General features: G+C 41.8%; 1 protein-coding gene across 1 annotated transcript in view; it reads left to right on the top strand.

Moving 5' to 3' along the window:
- The first annotated feature begins 2,727 nt into the window (after window positions 1-2,727).
- The window catches only part of CEMIP (cell migration inducing hyaluronidase 1), a 49,852-nt gene continuing 36,055 nt past the window's right edge, over window positions 2,728-16,524 (top strand). Inside the window, exons 1-9 of the mRNA XM_053955188.1 lie at window positions 2,728-2,803; window positions 5,632-5,784; window positions 6,457-6,595; window positions 7,370-7,606; window positions 7,989-8,168; window positions 12,133-12,203; window positions 12,944-13,039; window positions 13,665-13,786; window positions 15,947-16,088. Coding sequence (XP_053811163.1) covers window positions 2,728-2,803; window positions 5,632-5,784; window positions 6,457-6,595; window positions 7,370-7,606; window positions 7,989-8,168; window positions 12,133-12,203; window positions 12,944-13,039; window positions 13,665-13,786; window positions 15,947-16,088 — 1,216 coding nt within the window. The remainder of the gene's footprint in view (window positions 2,804-5,631; window positions 5,785-6,456; window positions 6,596-7,369; window positions 7,607-7,988; window positions 8,169-12,132; window positions 12,204-12,943; window positions 13,040-13,664; window positions 13,787-15,946; window positions 16,089-16,524) is intronic.

Here is a 16,524-nt window from a genome sequence, read left to right as displayed (position 1 = left end):
TTTGTTGACACTGGTGGTTACATCAGAGCTGGAGTCAGTGCGAGGCGCCTGTTCAAGGATGTGTGGCTGTATCCCCTGGGCTCCCAGTGCTGAGCCAGGGAAGTGCTGCCTGGCAGGAGATAACTGCTCCTGAGCCTGCTGCAGCACCACAGGGACCAGGAGACTCACTACCTTCCTCCTCTTATACTGAACAATCAAACCAGACATGCCACTGCTTGCACCCAGTATTTGGGGAAGATGCTGAATTGAGAGGTTTAGAAGGAAAATTCCGGAGATTATCCTCCGAGCAGCATTTTTCCAGCCCGGTGTTAGTCAGAGCTGAATCAGAGGAGTCAAATCCTCTTGGCCCTCTTGGCTCCCAGCCTTTCCAACCCAAGTGCCAGTTAATACTAACACTGCAATGAACTCGGGCTTGGTGTGAGACGAATCAAACACCCTACCTCAGTCACAAAATAAGCAGGATATTCTTTGGACTGGGGCAGATCAGACACTGTGAAAACATTGGAGCTCTGGCACACAGCTGATGCCTCTGAAAATGAAATGTCTTCCCAGTGTCTGATTGCTTGTTTGGAGCTCTGCTGATGAAGATGGATGCAATCAGGGAAACAGTCCCTGGTGAGCAATAGGAGATATAAAATCAGAAGCCATTTTGCACAAACTGATGGTAAGTACCATGCAGTTCCTGGCTCTAGAGAAAGCAAAGGCTGATAAATTTCTTGATGTAGTTTCCTACCAGTTTGCTACAGGTCTGTGTCAGGGGTAAGGTTTCAAAAAAGCTCCTTTGAGATTTTAATGGGCTAGAACAAAAACATTTCTTTGCTACCTACACAGCAATAAGAGAGTAAATGCATGCCACTGTCAAAAAAACAGTCCCTTCTTTTTATTCCTGTGAACTCTTTTATCATCTGAGTATATTTTATGACCAAAACCTCATTGGTTGGAATCTGGCTTTATGGAGCACTAACACACAGTGGTGTCCAGACTCTGAGCAATGCTGTTTATCTGCAATGACCATCCTGTGGTATTACCTCTTGTTTAGTTCTTCCTGGATCGTTACAGCACAGCCTAATGACTGGGTCTGCAGATCAGGCTGTGTAATAATCACTAATAACTCCTGGCATTTTAATGGTGACTGCTGTACTCTGGGTGTACCTCTAATAACATTTCTTTGAAAGAGCTCTGGCTTATCCAAAGTTGCTGGTTAATGCTGTTAAAATGTCAGACACGTGCAGCCTGGTTCTGGCACAAATTCCATGGCGACAGCGCTGCTCTCTGATAATGTATATCATTCAAAGTTATGGCATTGCTAAGTGCATTCCTCTCTTCCACTGCTCTGTAACAGCATTTCAGCACCTGACAGACTCCACCAAGCCCTGAGTCCATGCTGTTTCCAGAGCTCAGGGCTGTCAAATACACTATACCAAAGCAAACAAACATTTCCCTGGCAAAATATTTCCTGTAAAATCTGGTCCTAGTGCTATTTTTACTGCAATCATTGGATTACATGTGTTTTGAACTTATCATTATACTTTGAGCTGTGGCACCTTTACGAACAGTACAGATGTGCTTTACATATACACTACAAAATTTGCTCCAGAATAAATCCTGGCTTCTTCCATTCCTTTTGTTGTTGTTTTTGTTGTTGTTTAACAAGTGACATGAAAAATAACATTTGTTTTTGCCCTAAAGAAATTGGGGTACCCTGGAATTGTTTTTCAGTGGGTTTTTTTTTTGTGTTGAACTAAACTGTGTGAGGCATACATTTATCCAGTTTCATCAGTGGGATGTGACATGACAGCTACAAATAAATGTCTTTGATAGTCCCCAGACACTGGCTTATATGATAAAACCTAAAGACTCCAAGGACTACATGTGAATTTTAAACAGTGCTTTATGAATACAGAAGTGGGTGTCCTTGCCTCTCTGTGAATACACATGTCAATAAATTGTCATGAGCCCGGGGCAGAGCTGCAGAATCAATCACTGGAGACCAGAGAGAATCACATTAATTCTAACTTTGACTTTCATGACACTGCTTGTTTGTTTTTGCTGGGGGTTGGCTACGGAAGAAACAAAAACAACATTAGGTAGACTGGTTTCAAAAGCAGCTTTTGGTTTTGCAAGAAAATTCTGAGCTGGCACACTAAACAGACAATATTTTCTTAGATCTGAAATCTAAGAAACTGCATGCTTCAGGTTGGAAGTGTGAGTATTGGTTTATCTGGGGGTTACACAAAACACCATTGCTAAAAATGTCTGGGTATTTTGAGGGGAGAGAGGTGCCACTGAAAGGTTACTCCGTGGAAATCTGTCACTCTGCAAACGCCTCCTCTGTTGTGTTTCATTACTTTCTAGCACATGTGAATATGCAGCCCTAGAGAGCCCTGACACTGGATGTGTTTATGCCACATTCCTAAGGCGTTTTTGGTTACAGCTGGTGGCTGCTTTCTGAGTGTCTATTTGGATTCCCGAGTGGGTTTATCCTAAACCAAACAAAGGGTGAAGAGGTGCCCATGGCTCCTTGCTCTGTTCAGGCTGGTCCTGAATCAGTGCAAAGGTGTTTTCAGCCATGAGCTGAACAGGAGTGGTCTGGCATAAAGCTGGATTTAACCTCTCTTTTTTTTTTTTTTTTTGTACAGTGAATGAGCTGAGGAAAAAAAAAAAGTGACATTTTCTTGATATTCTTTTTTCACAGCTACCCATACAGAGAATTGAAAGTCTTGAAAAATGGCTCTACCTACCTGCAAGTATCTGGCTGGAAGTTTGGGGTTTTTTCTGTTTGTAGTCTCTTCAGTAAGCACAGGTAAGTTTTCTTGCCATGGGGAAAAAGGGTATAGTTTGTAATGCTATTTTTAATAGGTTGAAATTGACCAGCTTTTCACTCTTTGTATAAAAAAAAGTCAAGGAAAGAGTGAAAAAACTCAGGAGAAAAGCAGTTTCCTGGTGTGCCAATATACTCAGTTAAGGGCAGCTGGAGTGGCAAAGTCTGAAATTTCTGAGCAGGTGAAAGTACCCTCAGCAATGCCTCAGACTCTGCCACACATTCTTAAACCAAACACAAATCCAACAAACTGCCACAAAGAAATAGCCAAAGAAACCTCAGGTCCTAATAGCTGTGGCTGAGGGAGGTGAAGGCGAGCATATCCCTGCATTCCTCAAGCCCAGATGTGGCGAGCAAAAAGCTCTGGCCTGGGACATCCCTGTCCCTTGGGTTTTGTCTCTTCCAAGCTGTTTTTTCACTAAGCAGTTTAGGGAAGGGGGAAAGGGGAGCTTGATTTACATATTCTATATACAGCTAATTTGGAGGTTTGTATTTGTTTGGAACAAAGAGACCATATGTCTTGCCCCAAACACTGCAGCTGCATGAAGCAACCTCTCATTGTCATACTCAGGCCCTTTTGGTCAAGAAGCAAACATTCAGTTAATTCCTTGTGCTGGGTAGAATTTGCACTTTTATTTAAAAAATGACAATGAAAGCAGTAATCAAGCTGTCAAGGTAACTGGACCAGCTGGCAGGAGATGCTCAGCCTGATGGTGTCATTGGCCCAGCAGATGCTGGTGATGTGCAAAGTTCCTGGTACAAATTGATTAATGAAATTGGGAATTTGGGTCCTCTGCTTCTGGTTTGTTGTTTGTCATCCCAAAAACCAGCTTAAATTCCTCTTCATTTCCCCTTGGGCTTCCCCGTGTGCCTCTCTGTTTCAAAATACTGAATTTGGGGCATAAGTCATCTTTCGAGACTGCAGGAAGCTCCTTGCATAGTAGCATATTCAAGTAAATGGAAAAATGAACAAGATTTTTATCCTTTACATTTGACTTGATTAATTAATTTGAATTGATTCTCTTGGTTTTATATCACTTCTCACCATGAGCAAATTTTTTCTATTATCCTTATTCTCAGAGAAAGAACATCTTTTTTTTTTTTTTTTTTAAATAGTTGTCAGTGTGTATTTGAATATCTATTTACAATGCAAGCCCCATTCCCTGTCTGAAATATTTACCTTTTCTAATTTTTATTAATTCTGTGTGGCTTCTGGTAGGAACCCAGAAACACCTCTTCATTTTTCACAATTACTGTAAATCAGAGGGAGTGCTTCTGGCATTATTAATACAATTCCAGCTTCCAGCTGGCACAGTGGTATCCAAATCAGGTCCTGGATGTTTATCTGTGTCTGACTTGCTGCCTGGTAGATTATTGGCCCTTTTTGATTTACTTCATGTATATGGGAAAATTTTTCAGAGAGACAGGTCTATGCAGCCCACAGGAAACATCCCTCACTCACCTTGAAAATTGATATTTATTGGGGCTCTGGAGGCTTTAAAGCCATGGCTGGTCCAATTCTATTGTTTTCTTAAGATATGAAGCTGGTGGAGGAATGTGAGGGGAAACTGAATGCAGATGGACAGATTTTGTTTCTGTTGCAGTGGAATTACAGATGTCCTTCAAGTTCCACAGTGGCAGCACAAAACAACTGCCTGTCGACTGCACCGGTAGCAGGAAATGTTTCCTTGCTTGGATTCACATCCTTGTCCTTTCCATTACCTGGAGGCATTAGTACCTGTGGGGCAAAACCCACCCAACTTTACTGTCCCAAGTTCCAGAGACATAACCCTGCTGAGGTCAAGGTTTATCCCATGCCCATCATCATTGATTTGTTGGTCCTGTACTTTTCTCCATGGTGTTTTTGTTTTAAGGGATAAAAATTGGAAAGCTGGTGAGAACTCCCAGCCCTTTCTGAAGGCAAAGGGCTCATTGTTCAAACTTCCACTGACCTCAGCTTCCTAGGATTAGAAAGGGCTCTACCCTCAGAAAATATGCATCACACGTGAGACTCTCACTTGCAGTTTTGTTGATTACAGTAAGACATGAGGCTCACATATCAACTGAGCTTGTACCAGGGAAATATTTTATCTGAAATAAATAGTTGCAACATGAGACTCTTGCATGTGGCATGAGAGCTGTTCAGACTAACACGTCATGGCAGCCTATCATCAAATTTGTGTGTGGAGACTGCAGATGTGTGATCCCAAAGTGAATGAATCCTTATTGCTTCTGCCTGGAAAAGCTCACAAACCCAGACACACTTGTGAGGTTCCTGTTGCTCTCTGTTACTGGTAATTGCTTGGTGCTTGGTGTTTCCATATCAGTTTGATCTCTTTTTCTTTCTATATCCAGTGAAAATATATAATGCAAACATATTTTAACATTGTTATATTAAACAAAGCAGGTATTTTGGGGGCATTTTTAAAGGTAGTAGTTGTTTTATCCCTTTATCAACACCTTCCCTGGGCTTTGTGTCTAGATGGTATGAACAGAGCTAAATGTCACAGCAGGAAGGGCTCAGTAAAAGTCCTTTTTCAGCAGTTTTCTAGAAACTGCTTCCCCTGCAAGGCTCCTTTGCATTGGGTTTTTCCATTCTTCCAGAAAACAGAAAACCATACAGCTTAAGCTGTTGTTTGTTTTCTTTTGGTCGTGACCCACATGTACCCTGCTGCACTGAGGTATTGCTGTGCTCCAGGGAGTCAGCCAAGAGGCTGATGCTGAATGACGCTGTAAAGATGCCCAGGTGCAGAGCTTCCTGTCCCACTCCAAACAAACACTGATTGTTCTCACTCTCCAACTCTGCCCAGCAGAAGCAGCTGTCACATGTCCTGACAGAGAGCCTGAGTTAGAAATCTGGAACCCAGGTCACAACGAAGAAAACCGCGTTGAAATCCGCCATGGCAGGAAGCTGCTTCTCTCTTCTTCTGCGACTGTCCACTCTATCCACATCACTGATGGAGGTAAAACGTGCTGCTGGCAAGGCTGGCCGCACTCTGCTCTCCACTGGGACTGTTTAAATCATTGTGGATTGTGCTGGGAGAGCTTCTTGCTTCTTGCCTGAGAAGTGGGTGGCGACTGGGCAAACACAGCTTTTCCTCAGTACAAGGCTGGGTGGCAGCTGAGGTGCTGAGATTCTTTAGCCACTGTACCCAGCCTATTTTCTATCCTGTCTGGAGAAATTACACAAGTAGCTCAGTGTAATGATCAGTTCTACTTCTGCAATTTGCTTTAAAAACATTTTTTTTTATCAAACCACTGGCCTGATAGCATCATACTGCAGTAGTTGTGTTATCAGGGCCTCAGGACAGGGCAGATGCTTATGTCCCTCTTTGTCTCCAAGGACAGAGCCATAGTGTTGCTGGCATGAATATCTTTTATTCATCCTAACCCTAAATTTCTGTCTCAGTTTTGAATGGGTCCTCTTCCATGCAAATCTTATTTGCACTCTTCAAGAACTGGACTGAATAAAAATCAATGTTTTCAGGATTTGTATTGAGAGCTGTTTTGGGGTGTATGAGGAGAATTTTTCAAAAACTGGGATGACAGCTCAGCATTGGGTTTAGCACAATGATAGCACAACCTCACATGAGCTGCTGGGTGATAAAGTAAATGTCATTACCTTCTCTGCTTAGGCAAACTGGTCATCAAAGATGATGTGCAGCCCATCATTCTGCGTACAAGACATATACTCATTGAAAATGATGGAGAGCTACACATTGGCAGTGAGCTGTGCCCTTACCAAGGCAATGTGGTTATCATCTTATATGGGCGGTACGTATGCACAATAAAATACTCCCTTAGAACCTTCTGGCATCTCTCTTCCACGTCAGGGAATGAAAATGTTCCTTAAAATTACATGTTCTCAGGTATACTTATCATCAGTGCTCTGTGGAAAGTTCAGTAACTTTTTAAACAATTTAAATGGCCCCCAAAAATTGATGCTGGTTTGAGTTTTTTCTCTTCTGTTGGAATATGAAAACTGCCTGCATGCTAGAGAATCAGCATGCACCTTCCCACAACTCAAACTGATTTTCCAGAATAAGCTTAAAACCTGAGGAGTTATTTTTGTTTGAAAGTTCTCCTCTCTAAACCTCCTTTCTTTCTGTATGGGAGTTGTGAACTGAAGGATAATACATTTGTCTTGCAGATTGGTAGAGGATCTCTTAAAATGTCAAGTATGCTAAATTCATATTTAACAACCACTGGACCACTTATCTCCTGGTTAGGGTCTTGCCTGCCTCCAGAATTCAAAAACACAGATGTGCCATTCAGTCTGAGCTCCAGGCCTCCTCTGGCCTGGATATAATGAATATAGCATGTATAACCTATGTTCCAGATTGCTTTTGGTCTTTGGTAGCTGCTACTATTATAAAAAATAATTTATTTTCTGTACAATCTGGGCAGCTCCTGATGCTTGGAGTACCTGAAAGAAATGCACAGCAAACCATGAGACTTCTCTCCTTGAGTCTCAGCAGCACAAGGAGAGAGGTTCCTTGACTCAGATACAAACCCAAACCTGGTCCTTTTCCTCCCTTCCTGCTTCAGAGCGGATGACGGCAGCCAGCCAAATCCTTATTTTGGACAGAAGTACCTTGGAGTCAGCAAAGGTGGCACTCTTGAGATCCATGGAAAGAAAAAGCTGTCCTGGACTTTCTTAAACAAGACTCTTCATCCTGGTGGCATGGAAGAAGGTGGATATTACTTCGAAAGGAGCTGGGGCCACCGGGGTGTCATTGTCCATGTTATTGACCCAAAGACAGGGGCAGTTGTCCATTCTGATCGGTGAGTGACCTTCTGACTGCCTAGATGTGAGGGTCTTGGGGAACAGGCTGGGGCCAGCATCTCAGCAAGCTCAAACACACACATTTCAGCATCTTGTTCAAATGGGTGCAATTGCATGTCTGTACAATTCCTCCTAGACCAGCAAGCTCCAAAACCACAGAGTGAGCAGTGTTATACCTTGCAGTTTGTCAACTAGAGTTCCATCAATTTGGCTTAACAGAACCCCCTAACACACCCTGCTAGACAAGTGCTTTTGCAGCAGGGCAATATTACAGTGAACAGCACAAAAGACTACTACTTTCTTAATAGTTCTTGCTTTTCAGTACGTAAAGATGTGATGATTGCTGCAGTAAATGTTTACGGGTGTTTTTGATCATTTCAGGTTTGATACCTACAGAGCAAAAGAGGAGAGTGTCCGCCTGGCTCAGTATTTGGGTAGAGTTGCAAATGGCATGATCCTGTCAGTCGCAGTGAATGATGAAGGATCCAGAAACTTGGATGACTTGGCCAGGAAAGCAATGACCAAACTGGGCAGCAAGCATTTCCTCCACCTTGGGTTTAGGTATGTGCCAGTCCTGCCAGTTCTCCTAGCACAGAGGCTTTATTATGTTCCTGAGATGTCCAAATAGTTCCACTCTTTCAAAGTCACAAAGTTCTTTCACATGGGAAAAAAAAATAAAAAAAGAGGCAAACTTCTCAATGTGCAGTTTTAGCAGTTAATTAGATAGTTTCAGATGCACTCAGAGTCTATATTGGGTATTTTTATTAGGAGATTGAGGAATAGCATATGATTCACATTAAAAAAGATGGTTTTCCAAGATATTGTTCCCACAGGTTGCTTATTCCAATTTATTTTCAAGCCATCCCCCAAAGATTTAAGAAGCATATTTATACACACACAGAGGATTAGATGGGTTGAGCATTAAGGAAGGTACAATAATTGCTGTGTAGCCCTGGATACATACATACAGACACACATACAGCACATTCCTCAGCTTGTCCAATACAGGTCTGGGGACTTGTGCAGCACAGAAATTCAGCAAACATGGATTTATGGTGTGGACTGTAAATACTTCTGTGGCCAAAACAGTGTCTGTGTTGGCACACAGACTGTTGAGAATACTTGCTATTTACCCAACTGTAGCCATTATATTTTTTGTGTTTATCTGAATTTATGTAGGCTTTTTTTTATGAGGCATTAAGAGGCTGTCTGCAGAACACACACACACACAAAATCTGCCTTGTAGGGAGATGTGTTTCAATACAGTAGTTTGTGGAAAGAGACATCTGTCAGCTGGGCACACACAGATGGAGCAAGATCTGGGGTGGTTGATGAAGAGGTTGTGTCAAAAGTTACAGGGGCTCCTGGGCACCAGACAACACATTTCAAAGAATCAACAAGGAGGGCACAAATGGTCTCCAAAACCAGGCTGTCTTCATCAGTGCAATTCTTGATCTCAAATTTAAATCCCATATTAGAGCCCAGTAGCCTGCTGGGTGTTTTTTCAAATGCTGGAATTAGGGAAACAGAACGTGATTTTTGAACATTATACTTTTTTTCCCCCAGTGATGCTACAGGAAGCAATTGATGGTTTTTTGCATATGTTTATAAAAGTAAATTGCACTTGATTTTTTTGGGCTGCAGTGGTGTTTCAATGTGAGCTTCTCATCATTTTGCCATCAATGTTTAGAATGGAAATACTGCAGAAATTCATCCATGGAAGCGTGACTTTCAGTGTTGCTATTATTTGTGGTCAAAAGGCTAATTCTTGCCATGCTGTTATCTGAAATGCCACAAAATTGCATTCCATGAATTATAGAGACATGTGGATAAATAATGAGGTAGTAATTGGTGAACACTGTCTTCCACCAGCATGCTGGTGTGTGGAAAACTATCTGGTGTATTATTTAAAATAACATGTTTTTAGGAGTGTTCTCAGAATTTAAGTTCATCAATTCTCAAAAACCACATTGTCTGGGTGGCAGCTGGGGCCAGACTTAGAAAGGCAGTTGGATGGCACAGTGGAACAAAGGCAGCTTTAGGTGTATCCAAGCTTTTCCTCTAAAGCAAATTGAACTTCCACTTCAGTGTAACAAGATTTAGATATAGTGGTTTACATTTCAGATACATCTATAACGATGAATAAGGATGTATGCACTTGACAGGTGCTTTTGGAATTTTTTTTTTTAGTATCTCAGAAAAAAATGTTCAGAATGAGAAAATGACACACGTGTGTACACATTTTGCCCTCTGTGGCCATGGCAGGCTCTGACTGAGGAGAGCAGATGGATTTTTCTGTCACCACTCACTGCCCAGCACTGGGCTTTGCTGGCTGGTCCTGCTGAATCCTGGCTGTCAAATCTTCTCAGCTCCTGACGATGGCTGGGGCTGGCCATGGGCATCCCTGAGAGAATAAGAGTGTAATTCAGTCGTAGATTGTGTTGGTTTCTGGTGGGGGTGTTGGTGGGGGTTAATGGGCAAATTCCTGTCCATGTCCACTTGCTCAGTATTCAACCAGATTGTAAAGTTGTGCAACTCCCCCTTGCTGTAGCAGAGTTGATGCACAATGCTGATTTATTCAGAAATGTTTCTGTGCTCCTGGAATCTCTTTTAATTGCCTATTTGCTGAGTCCAGAACATTAGGAATGAAGGGAAAATCTTGCATTCCTCTCCTATTGTTTTCCTTCTGAAATGTGTGTTTATTCTTTCATTGTGAACCATTTTTTTCCCTTTTACTAATAAATGAAGAGAAAGTCTTTTTGCACTTGATGACACAGTTATTCTCTTTGGAATTCCACACAAATATCTCCTGCTTGGCTCTGGACTTCCTGGTGGCTTAATTTCATATAGCCCAAACAGATTGCATGTGTCCTTATGTGTCAGGCTTGAACAACTTTAAAACTATTTTTAGTGGTAAAATAACTGGGAGAAACAAGTATTTTAACACATGAAATTGGGCCAAACCTTGAGTTACAGAAGTGAATAACTCCTTATTATTTAAAATTTTTTGAGATTGTTTTTAAGGCATCATAATTTTTTGTCATTTGTTTCGAATTTGGTTTACCAAAATAATAATAATAATAATAATAATAATAATAATAATAATAATAATAATAATAATAATAATAATAACAAAACCAGGAAAAAAAATCTATCTTGACTGCTGAGTGATAAAGTGTCCTTCCTGCTCCCATCCCCCTTCTCTGCCTGGCTGGAGATCACAGCCCGTCAGTGCCTTCGGCACTTGGCACGCAGGCAAATTTTCCAGCAGGAGCATCTGGCTCGCTGGCAGGCTCCCGAGGCAGTGGTGCTGGCAGCTCCCACCGAGCCTGGCCAGGGCTGGGGCTGAGGACACGCTGCTGGGACCGTGTCCCCTGGAGCAGCCGTGTCCACCGGGGCCATGGCACAGCATGGGCTGCACCAGCGCTCACCCTGAGCCTGCCCCTGCTGCCCCCAGAGCAGCAAATCCCAGCAAACCCCAGCTCGTGGCACACTCGTGATTTGGGTGTGTTTTAGTGTCTCTCTGTATGTCTGTATGTGTTTTATTCCAGAGTTCCAAACCAGAGTGGTTTGGAACTTCACTTGCACCAATGTAAGGTGACCTGCAAGACTCTTGATGCAATTAAAATGATATTTATAACTATATAGACATGACTTAATCCATGGGAGTTTTTGGTAATTCAGTACAGTCTCCCTACCACCTAAAAGCGTATTTTTTATTCTCTTACTCATTAAGAGCAGATATGCTTGAACTACTTCTACTTTGAAGATATAAAACCCCTCCTGACCCCTAGTAACTGGGTTCACCCCGAAGGTTGGGAGGCACTTCAGTCCCTGTCTCCATTGCTTTCTCATCCACGTGGTCATCCTCCAAGGTGGCTGACAGCTATTGAACCTACTTGATCAATAACCATCAGATGGCAATGAACTGAATTCTGACATGGGATCAGATTTGAATAGACAATTCAAGGCCGTAAACCTTCATCCTTGTTCAATGTTCAAAGAAGGAAACTAGATATGCAGAGACTATCTAAGAATTTTTACTGTCATTTGCCAGCCAGTCTGTCTATTAGAAATTCTCATGGGTCATTCCAAAGACAATTGTCATATACAAGGTTTCAGCACGAGCTAAATTTATTTAAGCAGAAGTGGCTTCTTTTCATATTCTCCAGTGTATGCACATGTACACACACACAGAGGATTTATTTTCACGCTTCCCAAGGAGTTGCCAGTGTCTCTTGGGTCTTTCATAGACAAGATTCCTCAAACATTCATTTAAAAAACAAACACACTTGTTATAGGCATGCTTTAAGTGGGAATTTGTCTTCAAATTTGCTTCTCTTTTGATATATTTACTGAAGAAATATAGTGTGTTAAGATAATATTAATTTTAACTACACTGCCTGTGACACTAATGAGACTGTTTTGGATGTGGTGCCTCTGAGAAATTTAGGAACATGAGGCTATAAGAAATATGTATCTCATACTTGACATTACTTGATCATTTCTCACTTTCATTTTCCAGACATCCATGGAGTTTTATTACCATTAAAGGAAATCCCTCCTCTTCTGTTGAAGACCACATTGAGTATCAAGGTATTTAATGCACAAAATGCTGTCTTGATGTGATTTCTGGAAGTTACTGGAGTTATAGCTAAGATTAATTTGGTCAGTGGTGTTTTTACTTCCCACTGCATTACATTGCATTACATAAAAGCTGGTTTGACACATTTAATTGAATGCTCTCCTTATATATTGCTTCTTCCCACTAATGCATCTGAAGCAGCTGAGTGAGGGATAGTTTAGGCTATCCAAACCTTTAGATAAAAGGTGAGATCTTGCACCAGTGTAAATCCATGAAACTTCACTGAGCTCAGACACTGCCTCTCTTAAGACACAAATCTGTGGAACAGACCCAGTTCACACCAGCTGAAAATTCAATCAGTGTATCCTGAATTAGTAGCCTCAAGTCCTTCTGTGAAACCATTTTCTTGCAAGCTGAACACTGTTGAGTCTCTGTCTTCTCATGACATGAATAACACAGCTTGCTACAAAATTAAATAAAAATAGCAATATATGACAAGTAATTGTGGGCTTTATACTTTCTTGATTTTTGAAAGTTTTTCTTCCTCATTATCCATGCAAAAATGTCTGAAGCCTCATTGCAAGATTAGTAAATTTTTCTGGAAGTTGTGCAGGGCTACTTTTGAATAATATAGTCAAAGTATGCAAATACACACAGACAATTATTTTAATTTCTTACTCTTATCAACTGCATGCAATGATTTTTCCAATTGTTTTCAATGATTTTACCAATGTTTTGGCTTTTTTAACAGGTCACAAAGGGTCAGCTGTGGCCAAAGTATTCAAACTATTCAAAGCTGAGAATGGAGAACATTTTAACGTCTCTTCAACGAGCGAGTGGGTTCAAGGTGAGGGGTCTGTGGGCTATTTCACTCAGTGCTAGACAGCTGACAAATAGAGTGAATCATCCTCTTTCCTGCAATCCTTTTCCATTTGGGAAGAGTGGACTTGCTAGCTGCTATTTATGTCGTCTCTAAACCAATTAATGAACACTCGGAGATTCTTTCTCCAGTTGTCTGTAGGACCCTCTGAATAACTGGGATCCTTTTTCCTTTTCTGCACTGGGTATGAAATTCCATCTCCTATGGTCTCAGAGATCACACACAGCCTCTTCTTTTCACTGCACAGTCATCATGTCCATGTCTCAGACAACACACAGTAGCTGGTGCAACTTGATCTGAAGATCAGAGAAGGCAGCTAAGGCAGACACAGATCCAAAATCTGTATCTATGAATAATGCTTGCAGTGCACACGCCAATTATGAAGCTTTTAATAACTCTGCTCTCCCTTGGCTGGTTGCACTTCACAGCATCATTAAAAGTGGCTGACAGACTGGCAGGAAGAGGCATGAATCAGATCATCAGTGGAGAAACTTGTGAATGATACCCGAGATCATATTATGCATCGTGCATTTTCGCTGTGCTCATTAAGCTTGACTTTCAAATGACTATACTTGTTTGCACTTGTCTCCAGATGTAGAATGGACAGAGTGGTTTGAGAAGCCTGACAAAGCGAGATCTAAGGACATGGAGAAGCTGTCTGACTTCAAAGCTGCTCATCCTGACAAAATCTGCAGGCAGCCCATTGACATCCAGGTAGGCTTACCACTTGCTTTAGAGGAGCAAGTCTTCTTTGGACTGACACTGAACCCCCAAAATAATTGTGCTTATCAGTAATTTTTGTTTCTAAATAAAATACACCAATTATTTTACCACTCTAATACATAACCAAAAAGATCTTGTACAGTCTCATATTGTTCTGGGGCAAATTTGATAGAATTGAACTCCTTTCAGTAAATTCTGGCTCCTGGCATGAAAAGGTGTACAGATGGGTCATGGACAGCACAGATGCTATCATGAAATATGTGGTTCCCTGCTGGAAGATTAAAAGGAGCAAGCACATGAAAATTTCAAACGTTTTAAATGGTCCTGGAATAGACCCTACCTACACAAAATGTAATAAGATAGGGCAACTACCAGCTGTAGCAGGATGTCAAAAATATTGATGAGCTTTCAGCCATTTCTTGGAATCAATTGCTTTACCTGTGGAAAGAAATTTGAATTCTGTTTGGAACTACGCATTATAATTATGCCATCAGGCCAGCATGCTGAGGAGCACTCAGATACCTTTTCTGACACTGCAAAAAACCTCTTTAAGGACAAAAAAAGCCAGCAAAAAATGAGGGTATTTCTTTTGTATATGTTCACCATAAACTTTTTATGTCTACCTGGTAAAAATACTATAGCAGAAGCATTGCCTAGGAAAAGACAATACAATCCTTCACATCTGTGTGAGGCTGAGCCTAAGGTTTCTGTGTGCTCTGAGCCAGTGGAGTTGTTCTTATTCACAAGAATGTGGCTATTGAAGTAAATGGGAATGCTGACTGTATGAGTGAGAGTTTCCAGGGCTAGATGTTATAAAGAATCTCTCTTGAATAGAAAGGAAAAAACTGCCCTATAATTTTCTTCCAGGTCTTACCAAATTCGTATGCATTTCTGCTTCCATATATGTCTATTAGAAGTGACAAACTAGTTCAGAACAGGGGTCAGATGTTTCTTACAATACATCCCCTTCTAGAATGTGTGTTAAAACAGAAAGAAGAAAGACATTCTTCTGCTCTAGAAACAAACCTTTTTTTTCCTTTTCTGTGAAATGAGTTACTTTTTTTTTTCCCCATGTATATTAAAAGTGAGACATTTTTCAGTTTATCCTGCAGATCTTAGGGCAAATCCTTAGGTAGTGTAATCTGGTGCTGCTCATTGCTTTTATAAAGCTACACTGATTTATAGCAGCTGGCCTGCCCCAGCTCTGGAACATGGGAGAAAATTGAAGATATGATGATAATAACAGCAGAACAGCAAAGCCAGAGGCACATTCCTCCAGCTGACAGTGCTAATCCCACACACGGCAGCAGGGTGGATTCATCAATAAGGAAAGCCTGCATGAGTGAGAGAATCAGGATCAGACCCTTCATTGAAAGATGGCTTTTCTCCTGGTGCCTTGCCAAAATGCACGTGGTATTTGGATTGCCCGATGCAATGCACCACATTTTTGTGAAAGGGTCGAGAGAAATGCAAGCTCTAGAGACAGAATGTGAAATTTGACACGAGCCTGAGACGTTGCCCCAGCAGGAACACCAGAGAGGTTACATATCTCACTGCTTCTTGGCATGATACAGCCTTTTTTCTCAAGGCAGCTCTACAGGCTGGTACTTGCCTGTGAGAAAAGGCCACTTTCTCCTTGTTTCTTTTGGAACAGGCAGCAGTGTTGCAGTACACTTGGGAGTTTTTTGACAGACTGATCCATGCAATGAAGAAATAAAACCCCTAGCCCCTTTCTTCTGCAAGGTTCAGACAGAGCCTAGCCACAAGCAATGGAATGAGTGCAGTGCAGAGACTTGAAGCCATGAGTTCATCTGGGTGCAAGCATCTGTGTTCAACGTTTCCATCTGCCCTCAAACCAATGGCAAGAGAAAATCTAGGGCACCGAGGCAGCTGTTTGTGAAGCTCACAGACTCCTCCCAAAACAGCCCATGGTCTCAGCACAGACACAGGAAAAGGCGTGCACCTAAGCAGTAGCTGTGTGTGAGCCGCAGCTGGAAATGCTGGCTGGAGAGCACAGTCACAGGGGTTTGCTAGGCAGTGGTTGTGCCATCACCCAAAACAAAGCAAGGCCCCTTCTTATGGCTCAGATGTTTGGGTGAAATCCCTTCACCTCACAGCAACACCTGAGTTGTATTTCCATCCTCGTTCCAGGCAATGACGCTTGATGGAGCGGATTTAAGCACTGAGGTTTTCTACAAGAGCGGCCACGATTACCAATTTCTGTGCCATGGCAAGGACCAGACAGGCGAGGGCTGCCGCAACTACAGAGTGAGGTTCCTGTGTGGCAAATCTGGTATGTGCCCCATCAGTGAAAGCCAGAACAGAGAACAGCAGAAATCCTGTCCTCTCATGACTGGCTCCTTCTTGGTGTCAGATCAACTTCTGTAATTTTTCCAAGCTTAAGTTTTGGGCTGGGCTATGGACACAAACTCAGATAGAACGGCTGAAGATTTATCTCAGGAAAAATTCCTCAGCACTAGAAGAAGCAGCAGGGTGGTTTTTCAAATACCCAGCAAGGCTGTGAGAAATATTTGGCAAGTTCTTTCCTGTAAATTCCTTGTCTTTTGCAAAAACATTTTGGGATGACGTAGGATTAGTCAATCAGAACGTGTGAAAACAACAGGGTTTGAAACTGTCATTTTGTAGTTAATAATTCCAACACCGTTGTCCTTACCCTGGTCATTAGACAGGTCATTAGGATTTTTGGTGCTGGCAGGAAAAGAAGGGTG

The sequence above is a fragment of the Vidua chalybeata genome, chromosome 13 (assembly GCF_026979565.1).
Source record: "Vidua chalybeata isolate OUT-0048 chromosome 13, bVidCha1 merged haplotype, whole genome shotgun sequence".
NCBI lineage: Eukaryota > Metazoa > Chordata > Aves > Passeriformes > Viduidae > Vidua > Vidua chalybeata.
This window is presented reverse-complemented; position numbering and strand designations above follow the sequence as displayed.